Consider the following 14539-nt stretch of genomic DNA (forward strand, 5'->3'; position numbering starts at 1 on the left):
CTTCTTCATTCCTTGGCTTCTTGCTTTAATATTCTCTCTCTAGAAAGCTCCAGATGTGTGTACATCTCCAAGACTCCCCTGGGAATAAGATCATGTCAAAATCCTACAGGGAAGGGGTGGGATAGTAATCCTAGCCCATCTGAAAGCAGGGAGTATCACAGAAAATCTCTTCCAAATACTCATTTATTGCACTATCCCCAATTATTGGTAAAGGACAAAAAATTAATAACCAAACCCCATGTATTTATTACTTTTAATCCTTTTAATCCTTAAGAATGCAGACTTAGTGCCTTTAACTCATGTAATATGAAAATATCTTCAGCCTAAATTGTGCTTGGTGATCAGATGGACTTCCTAGGAACACAGGCAACAGAGAAGACTGAAATTTCCGTAGGAACTATTGGAAAAGATAATTGCGTTGCCGCTGAATTGACAGTAGGCTATCTGACTTCCCTACAGAAATACCAATTTGGAAGGACTAAAAGAGAGGATGACGATCTATCATAGTAAAGATTATTTGATTTTCTTATGATGAAAACAAGTCTAATTTCCTAAGAAAATGAGGCTTTCTTGATCACTCTGCTCATTGGTGACACAATCCATTTATCAGTTTGTTCCCTATGACACATGAGATCCCTCTGACCAATTTCAAATTTCTTGGGAAAAGGGTGGGGAGTAAGGGCAGTCTAAAAAACATTAAGTTTTTCCAATTTTCATGAAAATCAGTAGTTAAGAAATGGAAATACTCCATTAGTTCCTTAACCAAAAAGGAGAACAGAGTCATTATCCAATTAATCCAATTAGCAGGCAACTGTCAATTAGCACATGCAAACTGACTGATCAACAAGTACATGCAGAAACAATCATACCCCTGCTACTTTTTGTCCACCTAGAGAGCCAAAAAAGTGGTTAATGAATATAAAGAGTTCCAGGATTACTGTTGAAGGTTACATGAGAGGGAGATAGTTGCTATAAGGGAGACTTTAGTGCCTGGGATACCATTATGTGTACTGCAGTAGGAAAACATTAGGGATGAGGAAAGGTGGGTATGACTTTGGAAGGATTAAGTGATTTGTTAAGAAATAAAGATACTAAAAAAGCTAATGATAAAGAGAAGAAGATCTCAGACTGTTTCAGTAGGGGAAAGAACAGAGGAAGCCCAAGGGACATGAGATATAAGCATATAGGAGACTAGAATACATTTCTTTCACTTTTCATGTTTATTTTCTGCTTTAATGATTACCTGCTATTAAGGCATGTCCTTGTTAATATTTTCTATTGCCAGTGTCACGATGCTCAAAGATATTTCATTCTCACTAGGCAGAACAATAGGTAGTTGGAAGGAAGTTTTATTCTCACATGCAGGTTAGATAATTCTACTGGGAAAAAAATTATGGAATTTAGCAAGACTTAAATACTTGAGGATCCCAGGAGCTTGTTGAAAGTTTTTCATAAAACTGCAAAATGAATCCAGATTTCTCAAATCTAATAGATTATTAACACATTATTGGTGACCCAATCAGCCCGACAGAAAAACTCTCAATGAAAGAAAAGGAATGCAACTCTTCTTTCCCAAAAGAAATATTTTAATTATAGAAGGATTTGGTTTAAAAATTCACACATACATGTTTTACAGATACTACAGCTTCTATAAGCGTCACATCAGATCTCTGGAGTTCACCATCTAAGATAGCTACCAGCAGTTGTGAGGTCTTTATTGAGGTTCACCATCTACGTTTTCAGCAGTTGTGAGGTCTTTATAAGGGTAAAAATCAGTAACTGCTTAGGTTAGGAACTGATGGGTTAAAAACAAATCTTGCCCAATCAACAACGTTAAGGTCAGCCTGACGGCTTTCTAATCCAATTATGCAAGCTGCTCACAGGATCTACCTCCACCCTTTAGTGCTCTCAGATGCATTTTTAAAAGTTTGTAAACAATCCTGTAGTGACTAAGTAGTATCAGCGTTATTACAGTCCCTGTGAAAGCTACTGCAGAACTCCAAGATGCCAACAGAAACACGTTATTACCCTGTGCTACTGTAATGCAGTTACAACCATAATTATGGGACTCAGGTGGATGTGGTAATAGCTAACCTCTGCCATCAAAATTACAATGTCTGGTGAGAGCAGACCTTACAGACTGAAGGACCAAACACTTATAAAGCAAAACCACTAAGACAGAGTTTGCACAGAAACCGACATCTGTAGAAACTTACCATCATGTTGTGAAGAGTTAAACACAGAAGCCAAACTATGCCAACAAGGTTGTAGCAAGACTACAGTCATGGATATAATGTATGACTAATTCAGCAAAACTCTGAAGCACCTTTTCATCATAGATTAGAAATCTACTTTCTTCATGTTAATTTATAGTTTACACCATTTAAAATATAAAACATGCTAAGACATGACAACTCTAACTCTCAGATATTCCCCATGGGTCTTGCAACACTCCCAGGCAATAGTATCAGATATCAGTACGTGTCAATATGTCTGTTACCTTTCAACAGTCCCAAGGTAGAGCTTTTCTATGCTGCTATCAAATTCACAGCACACTTCAGGAGCTGTTTCACAAGAATGTATAAACATCAGTTATTATTATTTTCAAATCTCCATGTTGTAAGTTTTTTGCTTTGTTTTAAATTAAGAGTACAACGAGTTTTCAATAGCCCAGAGATCTAATTTTACAGCTCAAGGGTTTTAGTGTTATTACACATTAAAGCAGTAAACGTGAAACCACAAAAAAAAAAAAAAAAATCAATCCATTAACCTGATATTATGAAGTAATTTGTTGCATTTTCTAACAAAGTAAGGGGTTGTTCCATGTCAAGAAAATTACAGAGACCACATATAGCACTTGTAACATCTATTTCACAATTCTAAATGACAAGTACCCACACATATTACAGTGCTCTATAAAATCCTCAAAGAAGCATTTTCTGAAAATACCATTTTCCTTATAACAAAGGAGCATGGCAAGTTGTAAGTCTCAAGCCTTTTCATAAGTGTTTTAGCCAAAAATAAAATGGAAAATGAAATTATACACATAAATCAAAATTGTCAGAGTTTCATGTTGCTTTGTAATGCTTGGGGTATGGGCAAAATAGAACAACTTTTGTCATGATTGGTTTTAATCAATCACGCTACAGGGATGGCCACAAAAAATCTGTGCCTCAGACTTTGATCTTGCAAACAAACCCCAACTTAACTTTTAATCAATGGAGTCATTTGTCTGATTAAAGGTACACACATGATCAAGTATTTATAGAATCAAAGTTTTAGGATATGGTCTATAAGGCCGCTTTGTGTGCAGCGGAAGTAACTTAAACAGCTTGTATATAACCTCTGTTTATTACTGTTTCTTGGCCAGAGAGTAGCTGAGCTCTGGCAGGCAGCTGTGAGAGGCTCACCTATTTCAATACGATAGTGCATCAGTTTAGTTTAAACTGTTCTGCTGCTTCATCTAAGTCAGCATATCGTGCTTAACCTAAATCAGCATATTGTGCTTAAACAAAGTCAGCATATTGTGCACTGAAGCAGATGCAGAACACATCTGAGTCATTACTGTGGTCCAGATAGCTGTGTCCAGCAGCTGTGGTAGCCACTTACATTGCTCAAGTCACTGCTCAAGTGACTACACCTTCGTTCTCATCTTCCAGACCATTATTAGCTCAAAGACACACTACTTAATAATAATATCTTCACTTATACTTTATCAAGGCAATAGTGCTGCAGCTTGTAAACTCTGCATTAAGTCATTCTCAGTTAAAGGGTTTTGTCCTTGGATGTGTAACATCCTAGACATATGATCAGACATTCATCCCAAATCCGTCTCACCTACTTTTATCTGAGTGTAAGCTAGGCCTCTGGTTTAAGCTGACCGTCGTTCTCCTTCTATACTCAGGAGAGACAGAAATACACTTCCAGGCTAAAAGTGCAACAACCAAATGGATCACCTCTTTCAGAAAGTAAAGTCAGGACCAAGGAATATCCTGTCAGCCCTTTAGTCACAGAAGTTTGTGGGAGATTTGCTATTGTCCTTGGTAACAGTGAAATAAGGCCTCTGTTCTATTTTTGTATTAAAGGTTTCATATATTTAGCAATAGAATTTAAGGACAGTGTGCTGCATTCAAAGCTGTTGTTGGAGAACCACTCTTTACTGTAACTGTTTATTTTATCTTGTAAATGTGAAGCATTTTATTTACAAGAATTCACATATTTTAGAAATTAAATAACCCATTGCAGTGTTTGAGAGTTGACCCACAGAAGCTGCAGTCACTCAACAAGGAATACTATGGAATCAATAAAGAGCTTGGGACTGTTTACAGCCTGGTTCTGAGCTATAATAAATGCTCAACCTGCTGAATACTTTAACACCTCCTCAATAGTGTGTTTAGAAATGACTACTATCCCAGATGCTTGTGTAACCTGAAAATATGCAGAAGGACATGGCCATGCCTAAGATAAGCAGAGAAGAGAAAATAATGACTTACTGCATGTAAACACAGGCACATAAAGACAAGACATTTTTTCAGCAACAACATTAATAAGAACAAGATCTCTAAGACAGCTTACGTCTTTCTGGGCTGCCAGACAACACATATTTTCAAGCTTTGCATCATACCATTCTCAATCAACTGAGATGAAATATTTCATACATAAAGGAATGGGTTTATTTTCCTTTATTCTTGGCTTTTACCACACACCCACGGGAAAGCACTTGGCTTAATCATAAATAAAGACTTGCAGGAGCTTATGGAATTGAGCAACACTTGCTAACCTTTAGCTTTCTGGTTGAAAAATGACCTTCAGTGATGACCCCAGTGAATAGTGCTATCTGGAATAATTCCCTCACATCAAGCAACCTATTATTTTACTATTATTATGTTTTAGTAACACTGCTGGGAGAAACCATCTGTTAAAAGAGAAACAAGGTACTGATCCTTAGGTATTTGGGGACTGTTGTTTTCTGCAATCAGTTTAAGGCACTTTTCATTCATTTTGTACAATTTCCTTTCACCAGTGTCAGGAAGATCAGAATAAGAAAAGGCCAACATCCCTGTGATGTTTATTGCACATCAACAAATAAAAGATATATTTACAGCTGCATTCACCATTTTACTAGGCCTATTAAACAAATGTGTTGTAAGAAAAAGCCTATAAAGCAAAGTTAGCAACAGTAAAAAGCCCATTGTTTGACTCCCCACAGAAGCTTGAATTGCTTCACAGTATGAAGTCAGGAATCCTTTAGATAAAAATAAACACAGAAGAAGTAGAGAATAGATACATTAAGGATGTTAAGAGGAGTGAAGTCGTCTTTAACTGAATGCCTGTGTTCCAAGCACTGGTTCCTTGGTTTAGAGAATTATTTTGCAAATAGTTTCCAAAAAAACCCCCATCATCATACTAGAGGGATCCAGTTGAGAACCTTTTAAATTTGTATGTAAATATATCTTTGAGGATTTAAAGAAAAAGAAACAGAGGATAAACTTCACATGCTGCACTGAATGACCTAATTTCCTAAAACCTGAAATTCTTCAGTACTGATGAAGTAGAAATGTTAGCAACATGATTTCACAAGGATCATAAACATCTTTTTTTTTCTTAGCTGCTGCTGCCAAATCACAGTCTGAAGAGGACTATGTATTGCCTGTCATCAAATTCTTATAAATAATGAACACATGAACTTCTGCTCAGGCCAAAGGGATATGAGAAGTCATCAGTGATTTTTTTTTTTTTTTTCTTCCTCCTGTTTTTGGCTAACAGGCTTTGTTTGGTTGAATTTGGGTTTTTTGGTTTTTTCATGAATGAAATTTTTGGCCTTTTATTTCTTCTGTATTTTGACATTTAATATTCATAGGGATCCTTTAAACTATATTGTAATAGATCACACAAAGCACAAAAATCTCATGTCTGTCATACAACCTTCCTTGACTGGAAAGATATCCTTCACAACTAGGTTTCTGACATGAAAGCTCATAGCAAGCAAATTCAACTAAGAACAGTAATACAATTTTAGAAGCTAGATGTTGCATGTCTATGGCAAATTAGTCTTTGCCATTAGACTATTACAGGGTTTCCTTTGTGTTGACTTTTTAACCTGCAGAAGCATTGAAAACTTCAGTTTTTAATCCATTCCTTGACACTGGAGACCTAAGTACCAGGAGTCAACCAGTAACAGGCAGGTGAGTTACAGAAAGTGCTATGGCACCAAGTTTCTCCATGGAAGGGAAAGAGACAACATGGCAGAGAGTATTGCTGTTTCCTGGTAAACTTTGTTTTGATTTTGTACTGTGAAGTGTACGAGGTGAATGGATGGCACTTCCACCAGGCAAATGAAGTTTCAATCTGAACCACTGCACTGCATTCGAGGACAAATCCTAGGTCGTTACATGTAACTGGAAGACTCTTGTTGACTTCTAAAAGAGTTGAGCAGATTCTGATTGACAGAGAGGTAATAAAGCATACCAAGTAATATATTGAGACAGAGTGGCAAGACATGACATAAACAACTACCAATTACCTGCTTTCACCTGAAACTAATAAAAGTAATTTAAAGATGAGATTCAACTTTTATTCCATCAAAAATTATTCTTCAGCTACATGAGTGATCCAAGTTTTGCAGCTATTGGCTACACACACAGTCTGTGTGTCATGCCAGGGCCAAGATGTTTGGCAGGCTTCACTTTGTTGACATCTTTGTGGTTACAGACCGCCTCGACATCCTTCCACAGAAACTGTAAAAGGAACCTTTGACATACCATTATATTCTGGAGGTCTTGCAAATTACAGGTAAAATAAGAATGAGAGTAGACAAGAAGAGAAACAAAGATTCATCACTAAGATGATATATTCACCTAGAGCAGTGCGGCTAAACAGTGTATCCAGATGCCTGATCGTAATGTGCTGCAATTTACAAATCCTCTGAAAAGGTCTAGCATCAACAATTGTCATAAAGAAACACTGAGAAAAAACAGAGAAACCCTTCCTTGTGTTTGTGATGTTGTTTCTTAAAAAAAAAAATAAAAATTATCTCAGAACACTTTTGCTTAGGTGATTTTTATAGGCATGAAAATCATCACAGGGTAAGAAAAAACTGAATACATAATGATACATTCCTGCTTTACATTGTTTTGAAAGGGAAAAGAAAAGTCTTTAGACTGCTATAAAACAGTTTGCCAAAGGGATGCAGCATGAGTGAAAGTATATGAATTTATAGCTTCATCAAAACTAACAGAAGATGCTTAGAGGAGAAACACAGTGAAGTCAGCCTTCAATTGAATTCATTAACAAGGTGAAATTTCTCTTCCAAAATAAGAACTTGTAGCCTTGAGGATGATCAGAAGAACCAAGATCAAGGGAAAAAGGAATTTGTCAATGTGAGATGATAAAAGTGGGGAAACAATAGGTTGGTAACATTTGTTTCTGAAACTATGCTCTGAGAGAATCATGTTGGTTTTATTTGTTTTAATGTATGTAGTAAACTCATTCAGTTCCTTAAACTGAATCTCGGTGATGACAATTTACATTTTTCATCAATTTAAAGATGGAGTTTATTCTAAAAACTTCTCAAATATTGTTTCTTCAAAGTTATTTATGTCCTTTCTTTACAGGAGTTTGGAATTATAATTAAACTACACTACAGATTTTTTATAATGCAATATTTTCATTCTTTTTCTCCTTTAACATTTTCTTTCATGTTTAATCGTGAATTCTTAACTGATTATTTAAATGTCAAACATTAACTAACCAACACAAAACATTTTAAATAGCATATTCAAATTAAGAGGGCTTTTTTCTGTAAAACAAAGATTATTATCTTTATTCCTGCTGGCTATGAATTTCTTTAAGAAACAAAGATTTTTCTAATTAATGCTGGCTGCATGCTATAACTTCATCATATTTGCCTGGCTACATGAAGAAAACCAGGGTGGCAGTTTTAATAATATTTAGTATTCCCATTGCAAACTTTTAGAATATTTATTGACCGAAAGTTTCTCAAAAGGCCTGACACAGATGCTCACCCTTGCACAGCATCCTGTAAATCATACAAACAGCATTAAACCTGCTTTCATTTAAGTAAATAACACTTGCTTTCAGTGAAATAATGAGTACAATATCTGATGAAGAGTTTAAAATAGCAGATGGTGTTATCACTTTGAAAGGAGGGAGGCAGCTGCATAGAAGCAGCAGCATGCAAGATATTCTGGTCTTGCACCTTCAGATGGTACTTAGTTCTTTAAAGCAAAAGCAGGAAAGTGATTGATGTTACGCAGCAAACAGTCTGCTGCTTGCATCCTTGGCGATGGTGCTTATTGCTTCAGAGTTCTGCTACAGCAATACTTACAGAAGCCTTTGTCAACAAAATGCAGTTATGAAAGGAACTACTGTGGATTCTCTGCCAAAAAATTCCTGTCTTGGTGAGCAAGTCCCTCTAGGATTACTTGGAAACACTCCTGGACTTGCTGCCAGGCACCTCTTGTGTTATGAATGAATAATAAACCTAAAGCTTGTCCTAATTGTTGGTAAAGAATCAGTTGTCTGTCCAGTGGGAGAAGGGATGCAAAAGCTCTCCTCTCTACCCCACAAGTGGCCCAGAGATACTTGTGTATCTTTCCCTAAGACATTTCTAAGCTGACATTGAGTTCTATGTGGCATCGAGAATTCGGGTAAGAAGAAGAGACTGCTTGTCACGTGTTTTTCTCAAACAGTCGTAATTCTAGTTATCAGCTCTTATACCCAAACACATTTAGACCTGGAGCCATAACACAGGATAATACAGGTCTTTAGTTCCTAAACCCTTGGAATTATACTGCTCTTCAATTCACTGTAAGAAAAATCCAAACTTCAATCTGTTATATATATACACACATATTTTATAGATAGATGTATATGTGTGTGTGTATACCTACAAATAATCATCTGTCTTTTTTTTATACAGACTTCTCTGGACTATATGTAAGCATAGACCACAAGCTAAATCCTTATTCTGGTACAAAATCAAGGTGATTTATATCTAGCATGAATTAACATCTTTCTTGAATTTGAATTTGCCTTGGTAGGAAAACTAGTCTTTCCTAGTCATTCAAAACCAAAATTCTATTACAGTGAAAGCTGTTAAAAATAGAAAACATTTTGGTGCATGAAATTGAATCAGTCATGATTCAGTTATGGGTTATGTGGCTAGTAATTAATTAGCCATGATTTCTGTGGCCAGGTGATTACTAATTGAAAATACTATACTTGCATTAAATATATTTACCTACTTCGGAATTCAGAAATGCCTGTCTAAAAATTCCCTACATTTTTGTTATTCAATTTAGTCATTAGTCCCTGAGTAAATTTTGTTGCCACCTAGCTAGAGAACAGACACAGTAAGATACCATGGATAAGCATGATGACACTCTTAGTGCCAATTAAAATGTATTCTAAATTACAATTATGAAGAAAGTTAAAGTAGGTGTGCTGAAAGCCTGGCTCCTGCAAATGGCAATGAAACATTTTTTCTGCTGTAACAGACCTCAGCAGCCCTCAAAGATGATTAGCCAGCCCTAACAAACCTAAATTCTTATACATTAAATGTTTTATATTACACATTCTACATATTAAAATCTGTATATGAACATGGACAGTATCACTTTTCTTCTGCAACATTTCAGCTCTCCCTTCCTTAGTCGTCTGCTGCTATTGTTTGAAATATTTATGCTTGGAGAATAAATTTTCTAATCCAGATTATTTCCTTCTAAATTCAGTCTGCTCCTTCTGCCTGCTGCAGCTTGCCTCTGCTATAGAAAGTAGCAAGCAGTTCCCACAGCAGGTAAAAGGGAGATACTTGGATGGATAAGTCAGGCACAACTGCTACTTAACTGTACCTTTTCCAGACAAGAACAGTGTCCAGTGCATAGCTACACAACCTGAGATCAGGTGGTGCCAAAATCCCTCGAGTCACTCAAGAGGAATGTAAATGGGTAAAACAGAAAACAGATCCCTCAAGATCTGCAAATCTCTGCACATAACCGACTATACCAGATCCCATTGCAGCAACAAAGTTGTACAGACCGCTAGAAGGGCTCAACATCTCATTTTCATACTATGTTACCTTTGGTTTTTACCATGTTCACAAACTAGGGGGAAAAAAACCAGTTAGAAATACACTGCAAACCATGCATAGTGCTTGAATTATACAATTACATCCTTCATGGGCTCTTCAGGCCTACACGATTCTAGTGTAGCTCTGTTAGGCTTATGTAAATATATCCCTCCTGTCCTCTGGAAACCCAATCCATTTCAATGTGTAATGTAAACAGTTTCTTTTTAACATGCAGTGTGTGCTGATTTCACCTTAATTATATATTTCCCATTGCGAGAACTCAAACTGTGGGATACTGGGAAAGAATTTAACCAGCAGCCTATAAAGAATAGGGGCTGAAGCTTGGCTTCTATTAACACTTCATTAGGCAGAGCCTGTACTGTACGTAAAATGAGCTAATGATTTTTAAATGTAGTTGTCAACCTGTAACTTAATAATGTAGAAAATTTATTTCTCTGTAATACTGAGTGAGTGATAATACATTTTTATCTCTACAAATCAACACAAAGCAATTGGAGTACATTGTTACCCCAGGCAAGATCTTTATTGGTCATTGTCAAACACTGACCTTTAGCGCAACCATGCCACTAATACCACAAGTGGTACTAATTGCAGTGTAAATTTTCTGATAGACACAAGCTGACGGTTTGAGGAAAACACCTTCAAGTCCTGGATATAAATACACTTCAGCGTACTAAAAATGAAGTTAGAACCATAAAATGACTGTTAAATGGTTATAGGATTAATTCTAATCCCATATAAAGGAATGGCAAAGTTCTCATGTTTGAGTTTACTGTGAATAAAGATCATCTTCTACCTTACCAAAAATCACCATTACAGCTTGCATTAGCTTGACAGGTTTAACAGTAGTTCAAGAATGCAGGACTTTCATCAACTCCCACTGAAGCTGAGTAAATGGCCATAGAGTCAAACAGGGGCTGCACAATATATCCCTTAATTGGCAAGGGGATTGTGGTATTCCTATCCATCAGGTGACCCCTCTGCGCAAGGGTTAGGACCTGATCTTGTTGCAGTGGGTTTGGAGGCATGTGTGCGCTGCAGGTGAAGCCTGGTTTGCTGTGAGAGCAAAAAGTTCTCATTTATTCTCAGTTCACTATACTTTCACTGAGCATCACTTTTAAAGAAAAAAAAAATAGAATTTGTGAATTTATAAAAATCAAAGAGTCTCTGTTTCTAATTTGTGGAAGCCTTCTCTTGGCTCTTTAAAGTAACAAGATTTTAAAACAGACTAGTTTTAAATAATTCTTCCATAACAAAAAAATCTCATGTCCATAAACCTCATCATACTCTTCATAGAAGCTTTTAACTTACCCGTCAGCACTAGCCTGTCTTGCAATGGCCTGAATCCCAATTAACCACCAGCATCCACAGGTACAAAGGGAGACAGTGAGCAGGCCTGCTTACTTTCATGTTTCAGGGTCTTTGCAGTGAAATTTATAACTGAATTTACAGCTACTCCACATGGAAAATTTATACATATGGGCTTCATTGTCTGTACCACACAGCAACTCACAGGACAGGCTGGAGCAGCTTTGTAAAGAGGGTGCATGACCACCTCTTTGTAACTACTCCGTGCCTAGCTGGTACCCACAGCAGCCTCTCTCTGGAGTAAATGCAATTAAGATGAGGGACCCTCCTGCTGTTCCTATTTGATTAGCGAATACAGCAATGACATTTACTCATTGTCTTCATGCTTGGTTGCTACATTCTTTTGGCTGGGAGGATTGCAATAGCTGTTCCCAGGGTGTAGGTAGGTATGCCATTTCCAACCTTTGGCTTGGGATATGTGGTCAGGCACTCACTGACTGCAACACGGCTTGTAAAATCAGTCACTTTTCACAAGCGTGAAAAATGCGACAGGGTGTTGTACAAGGTGAAATATAAGATGGTAATGTGTGTATTTGTGGTAGAGAATTTACTTGGGACAGATCTTTCTGTGTCATTGGATCTGAGTGAGCTGACATCAGGCAGGGGAGGTTTGGCCCTCTGTGAGAAATGGATGTTTTAAAATCTCCTTGAAAATATTGGAGTTATGATGTGTTATGGCCAAATTACTGGCTCCCTGCTGAAAATGGAAGTAGTATGCAGTGAAATGTACACTGATTCCAACCAGCGGAAAAACAATTACTTCTACAAGTGAGCACAGAAGCAGTTAATAGTCGCAGCACCATAGTGGGGAGCTTGCCAAAACTGGCAGCTAAGCCAAAGTCCTGAACCAACATAACAGTAGGTCTGTTTGTCTCATTTACTGTGCTTTTCTCATCTCCCTTACCCCATCACATGCAAACAAATATCAATAATAACGATAGCCTTAGTAATTATACTTAGAAATAAATCAATGTTCAAATGCACATTTTCAACAGTAAGAGATGTGAAAGGATTATATAATCAGCATTTGTCACTCATTCCTACTGTACTCTGAAACCATAAGCTAAAAAAGAAATGGTTTATATATTAAAAGAGATCATATAATTTATTTCATTGAGAGCAATTAATTGTTTATTTACAAGACAGCTTTCCATGACAAATCTTTCTTTCTTTAAAACGTGTTCACTACCCTGTAAAAGCAAACCCCATTTCTTATAGCTTCCTAGCAAGACGTTCAGACCAATTATCTTATTCAGCTTCTCCTTTCTTTATAATTGGTAATTTAGCTTGCTATATAAAACACAATTAAACCCTGTTCAGACTAAAGCTGTCTACACATGGAGCAGTAGCTGATGCTAATTCTTAAATCTTAGCCATACTTAAAATAGGTATTCTAATGTACTTCACACTGATGCAGCTTAGTTATCACTTTCATAACCACAGAAATGTTCTTCAGCAAATTAGCATTTGCTCATTCCCAACATGTCAGCAAAAAGGCATTTTCTTTTCATCTTTGCATAAGAGGTAATATTACTGATTGGCTAATCATCAATTTATCTTGCACACTTACATTTTTTCACTCCTAGTGCAATAACTGCCTGTCATATATTTCTAAGTACATAATCTACAAATGTATGTACTGCTGCAGAGAACTGGAATGTCATGGTTGTGCACAGGTATTTTTATATATACACAGGATTAAAACCAAATTGTAGGGAAGAGTTTAAATCACATGCAATCCGGAACCGAACAAGGAGATACTCTGAAGGAGCTAAGGAAGAATGGTTCAGGCTTCAGGTAAACTGAAACTTAAATAATTTAAAACCAAAAAAAAGTTATAAGTACTCTACATACATATGTCAGAAAATATAACATTTTTTTCTTTGGGTAACTCAGTTAAACTGCAAGCAGACTTACATTGGCAGTTAGTCATTTTAATTATAGTGTGATGACACTTGCTAGTTTAGAAAATGAATCATATGGTTGCACAGGAATTCAGTCTTTTTGCCTAAGCTATATTTGTAGATAGATAGAATTCTAAAAGTGAAACAGACATTTAATTGTTTAAGGCTTACTTGATGCATAAGAGTATATTTATTCAGCAATAATTTCAGGTTATCTTCTCCATTTCTTTCCCTCTTATGAGAGACCAGACATCCTTCTTACAGCATGGAGGATAAGACAGAATAACAAGCAAATCTAACACACTTTCAGGTAGAAGAATATTTCAGTAGCCTAAAATCATCACTGTAAGTGCCTCAAATCTTCCTGAATTCAGTAAACTTAATTATGGATGGAGTTTAGTACAAGGAAACAATTCACAAGATTTCTGAACAGGAATATTTTCCTCTGTCAAAAGACCATAATTTAACCCCAATGCAATACATTCAGTGAAGTCAATGAACTTGCATTAGCATAAAGTCTTTAAAAACCTGACACACTGACCTACCTTTATGTGACAGACGTAACCTTGGCTGCCTCGTATCTGTTGCATGACATCCAGTCGGTAACTCTAGTAACGAGCCATATAGTGCCAGGATGAAAAGGTCCTGGGCAGATGCCATCCTGCCCAAGATCAAATTCTTGCGCTCTTCACTTAACTGCTGCTGGCTGTTTGTTGTTTTGGTGGGGTTTTTTTTAAGGCTCCAAGTTCCACTTCTACTTTCCCAGTGCAGTTAGATCTCTCTCTTTGGTCAGTTTGTGGGGTATCTCTATGGGAAATTCAACGTTCATCAGAGAAGCACACAGTCACAGCTAGCCATTTGTCAAGCTGTGCAAATGTCATGTAAAAATATTCCCTCCCTAGGACAATTGTTTATAAAGTGCGAGGACATTCCAAGGCGTTACTCTGCAGTGTTGTGTCTTGAGCTCTCTTTAGTAACTCTGCCAGTGGATTCAGGAAGAAGCTGTATTTTCAGTCCCTCCTGCAAGGCAATTCATTCAGAGAAGGAGGGAGGGAAAAAAAAAAAAAAAAAAGAAGAAAGCACCCTCCTCCTTGATGCTCTTCAGAACTCAGCCCCTTGCTCTGACTTGCCAAACAGCTAGTTTTAATTCACCTTT

The 14539-nt window shown here is 36.8% G+C and overlaps 1 protein-coding gene across 1 annotated transcript in view; it reads right to left on the minus strand.

The window, feature by feature from the left end:
• The window catches only part of SEMA3E (semaphorin 3E), a 148054-nt gene extending 134005 nt beyond the window's left edge, over window positions 1-14049 (minus strand). The window contains exon 1 of the mRNA XM_050890720.1: window positions 13929-14049. Coding sequence (XP_050746677.1) covers window positions 13929-14043 — 115 coding nt within the window. The 5' untranslated portion in view covers window positions 14044-14049. The remainder of the gene's footprint in view (window positions 1-13928) is intronic.
• Window positions 14050-14539: the final 490 nt, after the last annotated feature.

This window comes from Gymnogyps californianus, chromosome 1 (assembly GCF_018139145.2).
Source record: "Gymnogyps californianus isolate 813 chromosome 1, ASM1813914v2, whole genome shotgun sequence".
NCBI classification, from domain to species: domain Eukaryota; kingdom Metazoa; phylum Chordata; class Aves; order Accipitriformes; family Cathartidae; genus Gymnogyps; species Gymnogyps californianus.